This window comes from Aphelocoma coerulescens, chromosome 6 (genome assembly GCF_041296385.1).
Source record: "Aphelocoma coerulescens isolate FSJ_1873_10779 chromosome 6, UR_Acoe_1.0, whole genome shotgun sequence".
Taxonomy (NCBI): Eukaryota; Metazoa; Chordata; class Aves; order Passeriformes; family Corvidae; genus Aphelocoma; species Aphelocoma coerulescens.
Genome location: NC_091020.1, coordinates 5,180,557 through 5,194,966, shown reverse-complemented (window position 1 = coordinate 5,194,966; position 14,410 = coordinate 5,180,557). Strand labels below are relative to the sequence as shown.

The following is a 14,410-nucleotide window of genomic DNA, read 5'->3' as shown; positions in this document are numbered from 1 at the left end:
AGACAGACAGGCAAGCTCAGCATAAATAACGAGAATGGGCAAAACTATTGAATTCAAGATGACAATTTTACTCAATATGTGTCATCTTCGTGTTCTTCGTTCTGTAGGATCAAAGTGAACTCAACAGAAATCTCACTGTTCCATTAACCCTGATGCCAACTCCTGCCACAGTTTATTTTAAAGTCTGTTCTTAATAAAATTTTTAAAAAATACCAGTGCTATCTGAGGAGGTTTCAGCAAGGCAGGAATCATGGAACGAGTAAGGTAGGAAAAGACCTCCAAAATCATCAAGTCCAGCTGTCAAGCTAACATTACCAAGTGCACCACTAAATTACGTTCCTAAAAACACCACATCCACTTGTTTTTTGCATACTTCAGGGAGGGTGACTCCACCATGTCCCGTGGCAGCCTGTTCCAATGCTTAACACTCCTTTCAGGGAAAGGAGTTTTCTTAATATCCAATCTAAACTTTCATCGGTGCAACTTGCCTAGCACTTGTTACTTGGGAGAAGAGGCCGACCCCCACCCAGCCACAACCTCCTTTCAGGGAGCTGGAGCGAGCAAGAAGGTGCCCCTGAGCCTCCTCGTCTGCAGGCTGAGAGGAGAAAATCATCCAGCTCCCTCTGCTGTTCCTCGTAGGACTTGTGCTCCAGCCCTTTCCCCAGCTCCTCTGCCCTTCTCTGGACACACTCCAATACCTCCATGTCCTTCTTGTCATGAGGGGCCCAAAACTGAACACAGGACTCAATGTGTGGCCTCACCATTGCACAATCACCGCTCTGGTCCTGCTGGCCACACCATTTCTGATACAAGCCAGGATTTCACCAGCCTTCTTGGCCACCTGGGCTCATGCTGGCTTGTGTTCAGCTGCTGTCAACCAACCCCCCGCCCCCGCCCAGGTTCCTTCTCTCCCCAAGTGCTGAATCTTCCTATACTTCCTGCTTAAGTCTTCCAAGGTATCCCAAAACAAATACCCAAAATGAGTACAAACACCTTTCAAAATGCCTTCTCTTCTTACAAGGGAGTATCTGGCCACTTCTTACCGTGGCCAGAGAGCAGCCAAATTCTTCAGGGTGCTCTCAACATTAAAATTGTACATCAATTTGCCCAGAATTTAGATTTACTGCAGCTTTGTCCAAATCGTATGTTTAAGAATCCACTTCAGCATCCATAAAGAACTTATTTTTATAGACCATCCCACTCCACATTCCTCATGATCTGAGCACAGCCTCCACACTCCAACAGAATGTTTCTGAAAGACTATTCTCTAAGGCATTGCTTAAGCTGTCGCACTGAGGAAAGACACCCGAAACATTTTTGTTAATTGTTATACAGATATTTTAAAGCACACTCTATTTTCATTAATGCTTTTTAATCCTCCTATCCTGTTCTCTCTGCCAGAATACGGGTAGTACAGTGCTACATGGACCTTAGCTCACCTTCAGATCTTGTCCATGAATTCATGCACTTGAGTGCTTTTCATGAATCATTACTTCTAAACATAACTGACAAATATCCTCTGGGTAACATTTCTCTAAACACATCTGTGAAACATAAAAGCCCTGACCCCTATACCATTCATGTGAAATTTGGGGGGAAAAAAAGACCATCCACTTGACATCAACTGCTTTGGCATGTCACAAGGGAGATGGCAACATAAATAACTCTAGCTAAGGTTGTTAAAGAAGGCTTGGGTATTTTTCTGACTACTGCTCAAAAAAATGGAATTATTTATTGCACATAAATCATCCAGTTGGTAGAGAATGCATTGGGAATAAAAATCTTTATTTTTTATTTTTACAAACGCTCTAATGTCAGTTTTAGAACATTTAAGGCAATTTCAATGATCATATCTTTAAGAATGAGTTTGAGATTACAGGCTGATACTTCCAATTAGAAAGGCATAAAACACCATCAAAAATTAGAAGCAGCCTAAAAAATCTATCAAATAAAAGGTATTTTTTAATCTTAAGTATTTACTCACTATTTCACTAGAAAATAATATATTCTACTTCTCATATTTTTACTGTAGTTTTTTTTATTTATTTAAAATATTCTATGTACTGTTCATTCATATGTTGAAGAGGAAAGGAAATAAAATAAATGAAAAAGCATAAAAAAATAATCATTCCTGCAGTTGAACACTCCTGACTCTAAGACCCTGCATCTTTAGCATCACTATCAGGAAATATTGGAGGCAGAAGCTGATCTCAAATACAATTCAAAATTTGTTAGATAGCTCTTTACCATGGAGACAGTGGAAAACAGAAAAACTACTCTGAATTCTCTAACACAGAACCCCAATGAGGAATGTAAAAACTTTATCCAATCCTACACAGAAAGAATTGAACCACAGAGGAACTAATACAGCATGCCATTGCCAACAGAGCTTGTACTGTAGTGGCAGAATAGACAGCCAAAGTGATATCATTATAAGGAAAAAGAAAAACATATCCCCATTAATCCTGCTCATGCCTGGCTGCATTGCCCAGTTATGAACACCTTGTTGCCACGCACAGCAGGTCCCCCAGCCTATCTCTGGTAGGAGCAGAGTTGTGTTAAAGGCACAGTTGTGCTAAAGGCACAAGGGGTTTCTAAGCCATTTCCTAGGCCACATGCCCCCATATATACATACATATGTGTATATATACATATATATACATACACATGTGTATATATATATGTATACCCAAAGCTGAATCACCCTGCTGTTGCCTGTTATTGCCATTACTTATTAGGCTGAAGGAGTGGGGTTTCTTATGAGGTCATGGTTATCCCAAATACTGAGTTTCCAGGAAACTGTGAAGCAGTTCTTCCAATGCTATATTCAGTTACTGGCAGCACTTAGAGGCAATCTTCTAATAGTGCAGTAGTTCAGGAAGCAATGTCTTCGTACCTTGAGCATCAAAATATTTAGTTCACCTTTTAGTATACAAATCTTAATATCTTAACATAAAATATATTTTTAAGCATCAGTCATAAAACATTCTTTTTTGTTTAAAATGTAGTTCAGTGTAACTAGATGTCAATGCCTAGACATTTAAGAAAAACAAGATGTGAACTCAGTGACGTAATGACAACAGCAGAACCCCTGCCCACTGTTTCAAATCCAAAGTACTGCCCACACAAATAAACACCAACTAATCCCACTCAGTGTGCAGAAGGTAAACTCACCATAGGTAGAACTAAAACCAACAGCATGTGTTTTCCCCGTGAGCAAATGTCTGTGGTGTGGATGACAGGTAGGGACACAAGCCTTTCATCATAACTGTTTTTCATCAGTGATCCAAGGGACTCCAAAATGCAGGGATGTGTCTACACATTTTGTCAGCTGAACCATGCTAACTCACAACTACCTTTCTTAATATGCCAGATGCATTGATTCAGAACCAGACCGAGAAGCTTTCCTTTCAAAACTAACATCCTCAAAGTACCTGGAATAAAATAAAGGCCACAGACAGAGGGAAACCCCCAGGGTAATTCAGGGGCATTGTTTTATTCCAAGGATAGAGAAGTTGCCAATTCACAGAGGGTTTTACACAAAACAGTTGCCATACTGTTTTCAGACTTTCATAGTAATCACCACTGTCAACTGCACATCGCAAGGAAAACAGTCAATCCAGCAAATAATCTGCAGCTATTTCCACAACTACTTCCTAGTTACTTCCTAGGCTGGTTTTGCCTTGATTTTATCCAATATTGATGCTGTGAACCTGATGATTGCCTAACACTCAACATAACTGGCTAGGACAGACTTCAGAGAACCTCAAACACTTCCATTGTTTCTTTCCTGCCACAGCATTACAAGACCATTAAATAAATAAATTACAACAGAAATCTCAAAATAAAGTTAAACTCTGTTCCAAGCAGCAGTTGCTAAAATGAACCTGGAAAGAACAACATTTTTATCTGTGACTGGTCTGATTCTCTTTCTAATCACAGATTTGTTTTCATTTATTACCTTTCCAGCCTTTCAATCACCCTTCATTGAGTATTAGCTTTAATCCCTATTTTTACATTTTCAACATTTTCTGTCGAAGGATACACTCAAAACATAAGTTTTCCTTCCACAGGTCTGAAACAAGCAAAGCATTAAGCTTAAGAGAGGGAAAAGACAGTCAAAATCATATTTGCTTAAAACCAAAGCATTTCCAATTTGAACAGCCTCAAGCTTTTCAATGGTTGAGAAGAGCTGGGAGGAAACAAAAAAAAAAGACTTAGATGGTTTCTTTGTTTTATTCTGGAACTGCACTTTTCTTTGTTTTGTCAGGTTTCTTTGATCCTGCAAAACTCAAGCCAAAATTTACTTTTCTTTACCTCCTCTAAAAACACCCCCAGTGTTGCAGCTGCCTGAGCAGTCTGACCTACTGGTCTACAAGAGGTTTTTAAATGCAGTCTATCAAGACATCTATTCTTACTGCTTTGAAACTAATTTTATAACCGATCCACATATTATGCTCCAGCTTGACAACTTCCATAAACCACTGACCTGTTAACCCAGGGGTTTTGCACCATCAATCATCCAGGCAAAAAACAAATAAACAAAGGCAGACAAATTGAGAGAGAGGCAGCTCAGTTAATAGTAGCTGGAAATGAAGTCATGATAAAAAAGAAAAGGTTTCTGAAGAAAATAACCTTCCAGAAAGGAAAAATGAGTGAAGAAGGAAAAGAACAGCAACAACAACAACAACAACCAAAAAAAAAAAAAAAAAAAAAAAACAAAAAAAAAACAAAAAACAAACCCACAAAAAAAAACCCAGACAAAATTTCAAATATGATAATGAACAATTAATAAAAGAAAATAAATTAGGTGAGTTAGGGAGAGGTAAAGCTTCAAATGGGGAAAATACAACTTTACTTTTCAAGAATTACTTATTTCATGCATTGGAAATCCATTTGCAGTGTATTCTACATTTAAGCATCTCCTAGATAACACTGTGGAAGAGACTAGCTAGAACATGCAACATTTATTATGACAGACTGGGTGACAAAGTTGGAAGTGACCAAGTGAATGACAAAATCTGGAAGAAGGCAGATGCAGAAGAGCTGTGGGTGTGACTTTCAGAACAGAGTTCTTAGCTGAAGTTCTTCAGAGTTACTCCCTTCTGTCTATGGTTATCCAGCTTACTTTCTGCAACTCTAAAATACCTGAATTATCAGTGGTTCCAGTAATTTCTCCACTGTAAATGTCTGGATCTGTAGATTCCGAGGATCAATTTTCAGTTTAATGTTTGGCGCTTTTGTTGACATTTCACCTGGGTACAAAACAAGAAAAGTGCAATAAGCCAATATTAACCATGACTACAAGTCTCACTTGTTCTGTCAGAGCCCAGAGACTTATGTGAATACAGACTTGTTTCATAACAAGCTTATGATTTCAAGAAATTAATTTTTCCAATTCCCTATTTCTAAATTGTGAAAAAAAAAATCTGATACTTAAATAAACTGTAAAATCATATACTTAAAGTACATATAACTCCTTATCTTCACTCACAGATTTCTACACTGACCACACGTTAAAAATACAAGAATAATTGCATTAGACTACCACTGAATATAAGTTCTCTAGTAGTCTAAAAAGGAGCTTTAAAGCAAAAATATTAAATTCCATTACTGAATTTATCACAAAACAAAAACATTAATGCTATGTGCACAATATCTGCATCTTACTCCATGTACCAAATTACAGGCATTATAATAAACACCTTAAGCACAAAAAACATACAGCAGCCCTTAAAATTTCTGGAAATTAATAACAGGAAAAAGTGAAGCATTTTGTTATTTTATACCCTGCAATAACAAATATTTTCTAAGTGTCGAGACAGAGTAAGTTGAGAAAGCCTATTACTGAATTCAGTAAGATGGAAGTAAAGCTAAGTAAGGTCTTTAAAGTGAATATATCATTCATTAGGAACTTGATGAAAAATCTACTGATGTGAATTAATAGTTTTCACCGAGTTCACTGGGCCATGGCTCAGGCCATTAGCCTGAAATGTGTGTGTGTCAACAAAGAATTATAACTGCTTAAGTTGGAATGCAACCGATTATTGTCCCAAAATAAAATACATTTTAAATTTTGCAGTAACTTAACTTCCCATAAAACACAGCTTGGCAAAACCTTTTTAGCCAATAAAGACTTCAAATACACAAATAATAGATATCTGTCCTTTTTAAGCAAGACTTACTACAACCATTGCTGCTGCATAATAAAGTAATAAGGTACTGCAATTGTGCAGGCTGAAGAGATATATTGTCACCTTCCAGTGAACCTAGCATTGATTTAATACAACACAGGAGGTCTAGGGTTTCTATAGCAAGTAGTGTAGAAATGGATCTGGAGAGTTATCCACATTTCACTTACAAGCCAAGATAAGATGAGCAATAATTAAAGAATTAAGGTATAAAGTAATTTAGGGTTTTGCCATTTTTATTAAGTGTTACACAAGCGCCAAGTTTTTCTTTTATTACAAACTATACTAGTGGCAGACCTAAGTTCCCATAAAATCAGCTGCATCCAGCCAGGTGATAGCATATGTAAAGAACTAATTTTTTAGTTTTAATTCCAAGCCAAAAGATAAAGAAAAGAGAAACTTGACATCAGACTGACCAGAATAAAACCTTTCCTTCCACAGAAATGAATAATGGAAAGAGAACTCCAGAAATGTCAAAGCAAATTATCTGCCCATGTTTTACACATTTAACATTTAGATGCTTTTAACAAGCACCAAGGAAATAAAATTTGAGACTCCCAAAATTGGAAGTGCTCAGTGGTTCTTTCTGCCCAATACTAATAATTTGCTCTGAAAGCCACTAAGGTCTGTCATTCTCACACTTGCTGTCCTCAGTGAGCTTCAGTCCCAAAGCACATTGCCATTTACCTGCTCCCAACACCACAGTGCCTGCACCTCTGGCTGCCCTGCAGCGCTGCAAACAGTGGCTCCTGGCTGTGCCTGTTGGTGCAATCTGTGAACACACGGCAGAGAAGCTCCTGCAATGCTTTTGTTGTGTCTACCCCTGATTCAAAAAGCCTTTTAATCCAACAAGATATTGGCCTCCAGCTTCACTGGGATTGCATCAAAGCACATCATTTTGCACTCGCGCAAAGACAGACCCTTTTTTACCATCTGCACTTCACTGGTTTTCTAAATCTTTGGCCAGTATTTCAATGAATCTGCTTTTTATTCACTTTAGAAAAAAATAAATCTTTATGATGTTGCTGGTTACCAACCCTTATCTTTGACGTTTTCACAAGTCTCCCAAAATATGGGCACTTCTTGAAATCCATCACAACAGTTGCAAACAGATGGTATCAATTGTGCTGTGAATTTTTTTCCAGTCAAACATACATCAGTTGCAAGGGGACAGGTAAACCAGATGGAGACAGCCCTTTGTGCTTCTACTGAGATCCAAAGAAATTGCTAGATGACTCAGGTTATTCTTTTGCAGATACCCTCATGCTTTAACCTTGCAGCGGCTTCCTCTCAATTCCTAGATAGAAGGGTGTCAGCAACTGCTTTACTCAAAATGGAGAAATAAAACCTTTGCTGCTTGCTCTCCATTCTCACAGCACAATTTTGTATGCTGCACGTTACCTGCAGTAATCAGGCCTTTTCCAAATTTTGGCAGATAAACATGTAGCTTTAATTAAAGTCAATTCCTGTTACTAGAGGATTACTGTGACCAGAATCCCACCACCGAGCACTCTCAAATTGTTACAAGTTGTTACAAATCCAACCCCATTTCTGCAGGTTAGAAAAAATGTGAATCCATGTGTCATGACTTTCTGGGTTGTTCTATGTTTTTGCTTGTTTGTTTGTTTCTTACCCTTAGCATATTGTCTAACATCAGCATTTTTAGTCTTTGCTCGAGCCCTGAGTTCAAAAGCCAGTTAAGCCAATAATAGCTTTTAGCCTTGAGTCAGGCCCATAACGAAACATCAACTGAAAGTCAATTGCAAAAAATATTGTCTCTGAAATTTTCAATTATATTCTAAGGTATAAATAACTCACTTAAAGGCTTACTTGCTGATTCCAGCAATATTTTTTAAGTAAAATTCTAATGCTTCCCAAAACTTCCTTAAAGCAGGCAAAAGATGAAAACAGTTTTGCAAGCCAATGCAGTGAAAACTACAAGATCTTAAATTAGTTTGATACTCTGACTACATATTTGTAGCTTACCAGGTTCTCCCTACTGCTAGATACCATATTGGCTAACCAAAATTTAAATTGGATTCTTTAATTTTTTTTTTTTTAAATTAAGGCAAGGATAAGAGGTGATAGAAAGAAAAATACACACACAGTAAAAATCATCCTGGGATTTTCTCTGGCATTTCCACTTAGTAAGTGAACCTCTGTCCTTCCAGATAATATTCATTAAGATGACAAAAGCTGATGTTTGCCTCAGGAAGAAAATTAAAATCAACAGTCCACCTTCCTTTTCTTTTTTATTTTTTTATGCATTTGTCTACTTCAATATAACATCTCCCTAATTACAGCAGGGGCTTTGACTGCAAGATATTTTGGTAAAAGGCTGTATAACCTCACACTCAGTTAGATTAACCTTTACAGGAGGCATTCTCAGCACTGTACACCAGCAGCTCTTACAACACTTAGGATGTTAAGCATGTGTTACCAGATACAGTTGTGTCCCAGAACAGCCAGAAAAGCAACCACCTGCACATTCCTACCAAGTGTTACCAACCTCAAGATAATGAAAATTTTGTCTTTTCATCAGATGTCCGAACTACTGAGTCTTTTGGTGTAAGAAGAAAAAGGTACTGGAAAAACAGCTGAAGTCTATATCCATCTGCAATGCAATGTGAACACAGCACCTGCAGCTTTTAAACAATCTATAAGTACACTGTATACAGACATAAACTAATAAGTGTCAGAAAGCAGAGCCAAAGACATTCTGCATAAATTAGAAAACCTTTACTTTAGAATCCATTTCCTGCTAGATTGTTAGAAAGCCAACAGTGTATCACTCACCTATCCTAGAAAATATATGGTCCATATTCAGCACTAAAGCAACTGTCTATGTAATTTTCTTGTGTTAGGAACTTCAGTGCAACTGCTTTGGCTCACTGTTGGGCTTCTGAGGCATCTGCAAGGGACTGCCTGACAAGCTCTCCAGTGTATTTCAGGATGACTGACAGGACACAGTGGCTGCTGGAGGGGTGGCAGGGGGATGGGCATCCTTAAAGCTATATAGTAGAGCATAAGCATGTCCAAAAAATTTAGAGTTTAAAATGTTTTGAACAATTAGATGACATGAAGCATGAAATTACTTATACTTCTAGTGATTATTCTTGGAATTTTCAGCACAGCAACTGTTTTGCCATGCATTCTGATTATATGCCAGTTTCAGTCTGAAGGCAATTACTCACTCTCAGACTCCTCAACTGGACAGCAAAGGGATTCATAAGGCTCTCACCCAGGAACTTGGCACCAAATTTGTTTTCTCTGTTGTTTTTTTCTATTGTATGGTACTCTACAATGACATACAATATACTATCCTAGCAATTTCAGAAAATGCAAAGGCCTATTGCCTTCTAAAAAATGAAGAGATGCTAAAAAAAGTAGTCAGGATTTGTATTTTTTACCACAATACACATGGACAGGGCACCTGAGGATTTATTTATTATTTATTATATATGAACCATTATTATTTGTTCTTAATTTCAGTATTTCCTGTACAGCTTCAGTAATTGGTACCAACACCACTCTGGCAATAAAATTTGTTAGCCTTTTTGCTACAGAGCCAAAACAGCGAGTGCAAATCAGACTTCATTGAAACCACAAAAACAACTACTGCATTTTTCTTTAATCCTCTAGCTGACACATGAAATAAGATACTCAGGATGTTAAAATGTTCTAGCTCAGGCAAAGTCCATGCTGTTGTACTGCAAACAGAGGACCTCCTGTACTTTGTAGGCCAGAGCATGCTCTGGAATGGTGCAACATCTCCAACACCTGGGAAGGATCTGGCCCATTTAACACCAGGGAAAACCTATAACACACCTGCTAAATTATTTACATTTCCAGACAAAGTCAGGATACTCTCTAACCATCTCAGATTTCACCACTTCTTACCACTAGCAACGAGAAACATGTCCATTAATGCACAGACATCACAAAGGACAGCTGGAGAAGGTGGCAAGATTCAGACCCATTAATTTAATAACATTTGTTTACTGAAAGCTGCTTTATTTAAACAGGCTTTGCATTTAGGTGTAGGCTTGCAATGAAGTAACTGGAAGATTATTTTAATCTCAACTCTAAAAATTAAAACCAAAAAACCACAGCAATTCTTTTTACATTTCCTTTCAGTTCTGTCTATGTTTACTTTCTCCCTAGAGCACTTTTTCAATCCACATCTGAAGAGCAGTTAAAATTCCCAAGAACATAAGATTTTCACCGAGTTCTTTAACATAGTTCTCAGCTTAAACAATGTCACACATCATACCATACAATCAATCTACCAAGGAAAAGAAAACAGCCTAAGCCTAGTTCTTTATGGATATTGGAGAACCCCCATGGCAAGCAATGGTTCATGATTCACCTAGTGGCATGAAAAGGTTTAACTAAGGTTTATGAAAAAAACCTTTTGAGGTGGGGTAAAGCATTACACCTCAACAAACTTGTCTCATGAAAACTTTCTTATATCTAGTGAGATAAAAAACTGAGATTTTCCCTAGGTTTATAACATTCAGAACAAGCTCCCTTCTCCTTGTTTAGTAATCATGTTTACTTTTCCTACCATGTTTTCTATCAAAGCACTGTTTCAAGCAGGGGTTGTGTTCCGGTATCACATAAGGAAACAGAATCATAGAGGAAAAATGATTTACTCAAGATCACAGAGAATGCCAGTGGCAGAGTACTGGAATAAAACTGTAACAGACACTGAAGCACCTTACTCACACTTTCTTTAACTGAGGCCAAAAAGCAGACCGAGGAGAGTAAAACATTTTCAGAAACTATTTACACTATAAATCTACAGAACATAATCTCTTCTTCCATACTCCTATGTCAAGGGTTCACTGATACTAGTATTGCTTATTCCTAGGAAGATCAGAAATCTCCCTTAAACATCCTATCAGAATCCTTCCTTTGGTGAATGCACACAATTCCAGCCAGCTGCGACACCAACAAATTCCAGGAGATGTTCCAGCAGAAGTGTGAATCCTACAGGCTGAGCAGCTCCACAGCTTTTGGCTTTGTACTGGCATGCTGGACTGTTTCTCAACCAACAGCTATCCAAAAAATGTATGACTGTCCTGAGCCTACAGCCACTGCAAGAAAAATCTTCCACAGTGAAGTAGAACATGGAAACTTGTGAACCTGACAGTATTTCACTACATTACCAGTAAACGAAATAATTTCACTCATCAGTGGAGTTCTATTAGATATATGCCCTTATGGGTGACAGCAGAATTAAAAGAATACTGCTTAGGCTAGAAATACTTTAAGAATCTTACGTTTGTAACATTTCTTCCATGTACATTTTTGCAGGTACTGGAGTTTCTGGTCTCAAAACTAGAGTTCTAATATTTAAGGAAATGAAAAGGCATTTACTTAAAAAAAAACCAAACAAACAAACAAAAAAAAAAAAACACACAAAAGAATGTGGAGTGACATTAGATGGCAGCATTTCACAAAAAAGAAAAAAAAATTCATTAATACTTTTTGGACCCATTTTATATTTTTGAAAAAGAAACCAAAATCCTTTCACGAGTCTCAGTGCTATTTTCACTGCATGCAGTTTGAGCCCAGAACAACGACTCCTGTCTATTTAAGTGGCACACAGTTCTTACATGGATGGCTATCTGAGCTCCTAACGATAGGTTAAGAAGGTCTGGCTCCAAGCCCTCCCTTTTGTTATCACATTTAAAGTGTTCCTATCTCTGTTCAGAACCAGAGACTCTGTTCAAACAAAGTTCGAGTTGACCTTCCACTAAAAATAGGGTATTGTTCAACTCATTAAAATAACAGACAACAAAAATTCCATTATGTGCTACTGAAAGGGTTTAAATTTTACTTACGTTAAATGCAATTCCCCGTTTCCCCTTTTTGTTCCTTGCTGACAGTTATCTATTACAACATTACACTCTGGTTTTTGCTTAAAAAATGTCTGTCTCAGCTGCAGTGAGGTAAAAAACAGGGTTCTTTCTTCTCTTTGCAGAGCTGCTACTGATTTTGCCAACAGATTTGGTTGTTTCATACCCATGCACTACTCCTGGATGCTTCACCATCATGTACCATTTCATGTAACTATTTTCAAATTGATATAAAGGTTTGCATTATTTGTTTTGTCCAGTGACCTAAATAGTGTTTTAGGATTCTGGAATAGTATTCTTCTTCCCCACTGCTTACAGACATGCCCAGAACAACCCCAAAATTAAGGGTAGCAAATGTGACTGATTTAATTTTACATATATATATTCAGTATTACAGTATTCAGTATTTCAGTATTTCCTGAATATATATATGTAAAATGTATTGACTCTGAGATATGCATGAAAATAAAAATGATTCTTAGAAACTGCCTCACTCTGGATGCTAGCAAGCAGCTTCCTAGCACATACAAAAGCACAATCTAATAAAAAGGAACAGAAAACAGTATTTAAGCAAAGCCACAATCCCACCATGCCATGCCTGCAAACATGGACAGACCTCAACATGCAGATTAATTCTTCCAGTGGGCTTCCCAGTGCTGCACAGCACCCTATTTTATTAACTCATGCAACCAGTTTCAAATCACACCATGGCTCAGCAAAAAAACCCTAGACAGCTGATAGACCACTTCTGGTCAAACAGCTTCAGAAATAAAGCCTAAGGACATTCCAGCCCATTCTAACCTCTACTCACATTCCAACTCAAAGCAATCTGGCTGAAGAGCAGCCATAAGGAAAAAAACCAAAACCAACCAAACTTTGTTCCAAGGTGAATTAATTTCCCAACATCAATCAATGGATTTGAACTAGGCAAAAAGAGTAAGAATTCATTATAGTTTTTTCCTGCATGCCTGTCACGAGGCCTAATTCTTTGCTGTTGGGTACCTTTGGGGCTTCACTAGGTCTGAACACAGCTCCTGCCTTTGATTTTACTTAATAGAAAAGTGTGCCATAAGGGTTTTGAAATATGCAGAATGTTACACTGAATATAACAGCCCTCCTTTAGCCCTCTATTACAATAAACCTTTCACCTTTAGAAAAATTTTTAAATGGTATAATATTGTGCAGTAAGTCATTATTTTCACACTGAGGTGTGATAAACATACATTCACACAAACCTTCCTTCAGTTAGGTGCAACATCCAGCAAAGTACTAGGAGGTAAACTAAACTTTTTAAAATAATAGCATCCATGCAACATTTTACTCTTCCTCTTCCAGTATTCCAAAATGGCTTCTCATATTTGGAAAATACGCAAACACACTGCACAACTTCGGCTACTGGCTTAAAGTGATAAGACCATGATGATTTAAAATATTCAGAAATTTTTTTTAATATTTAGATATTTAAAATCATGTTTAAAAGTTCATTTTTCAGAAAGTTGGCTAAGAAACCCAGCCTTTTAACTTTTCTTAAACTTTTGAAGTGACTATTTTTTTAAGCAGCTATAGTTCCATTTATAGCTTCATGTACTTCCACTAAGAGGAAAATTGCCTAGATTCTTCTTCAATCTTACCTTTTGAATCACGACTCTAACTAAAGGAGTTCTGAGAAACAGCTCTGTGAAGAACTCTTGATGCAGCTGGACTCCACGGGCACCACCAGCAAGGCTGCAAACGGCTGCCTGTCAGTCCCAGTTTGTAAGAAACAAAATGGGAGGGCAGCAGTCAACTGGAACTCCTCCCAAAGTGGCAATGCCTGACTTCACTGACAACTTGCTACTGAAAACACCACTTGAGACACCCAAGCCCATTCCTAGCCTTGCAATCTAGGTTTGACACAGGGCTTTTAGAACCTAGATCAGGCACCAGGGAAGCCAATGGCAAAGCCCTCTTAAAAATCAGTGAGGTTTAGGCTGAACATGAGAAGGGAAAGGGGAAGAAGGAAAGCAAAGGCCATTACTGTAAATCCCCACTCAAATATAGATGCAGTGTACATCTCCATTTGCCTTCACAAAACACTCAAAACACACTTCCAGACTGATAATCCCACATTTGTAAGATTTTCCACCAACGCAGCCATTTAAAAAATGGATATGAGTGAAGTTTTGCTAATCTGCTAACATGGAAACTAGAGTACCCTGAAGTGCAGTTTACAATACATGTAGAACAAGAAAAGCGTCCTAAAACTCCCAAAAGGCAGAGGCTGCTCAGTATTTGCATCTATTCTGCTAGAGATTGAAAGTCTTAAATCATTCAGTCTGAAAATTTGTACGAGGTCCACGTGTCAGGCTGAATTTT

At 37.7% G+C, this 14,410-nt stretch overlaps 1 protein-coding gene across 11 annotated transcripts in view; it reads right to left on the bottom strand.

Moving 5' to 3' along the window:
• The window catches only part of CTNNA3 (catenin alpha 3), a 438,881-nt gene that overhangs the window by 412,853 nt on the left and 11,618 nt on the right, over positions 1-14,410 (bottom strand). For 4 of the 11 annotated variants that reach the window (XM_069019044.1, XM_069019041.1, XM_069019045.1 and 1 more), the window contains exon 2: positions 5,149-5,255. In XM_069019044.1, coding sequence (XP_068875145.1) covers positions 5,149-5,250 — 102 coding nt within the window. In that variant the 5' untranslated portion in view covers positions 5,251-5,255. Of the gene's footprint in view, positions 1-5,148; positions 5,256-8,987; positions 9,092-13,686; positions 13,794-14,410 lie in introns of those variants that run through there. The other 7 variants (XM_069019052.1, XM_069019053.1, XM_069019048.1 and 4 more) reach the window with 4 other exon arrangements.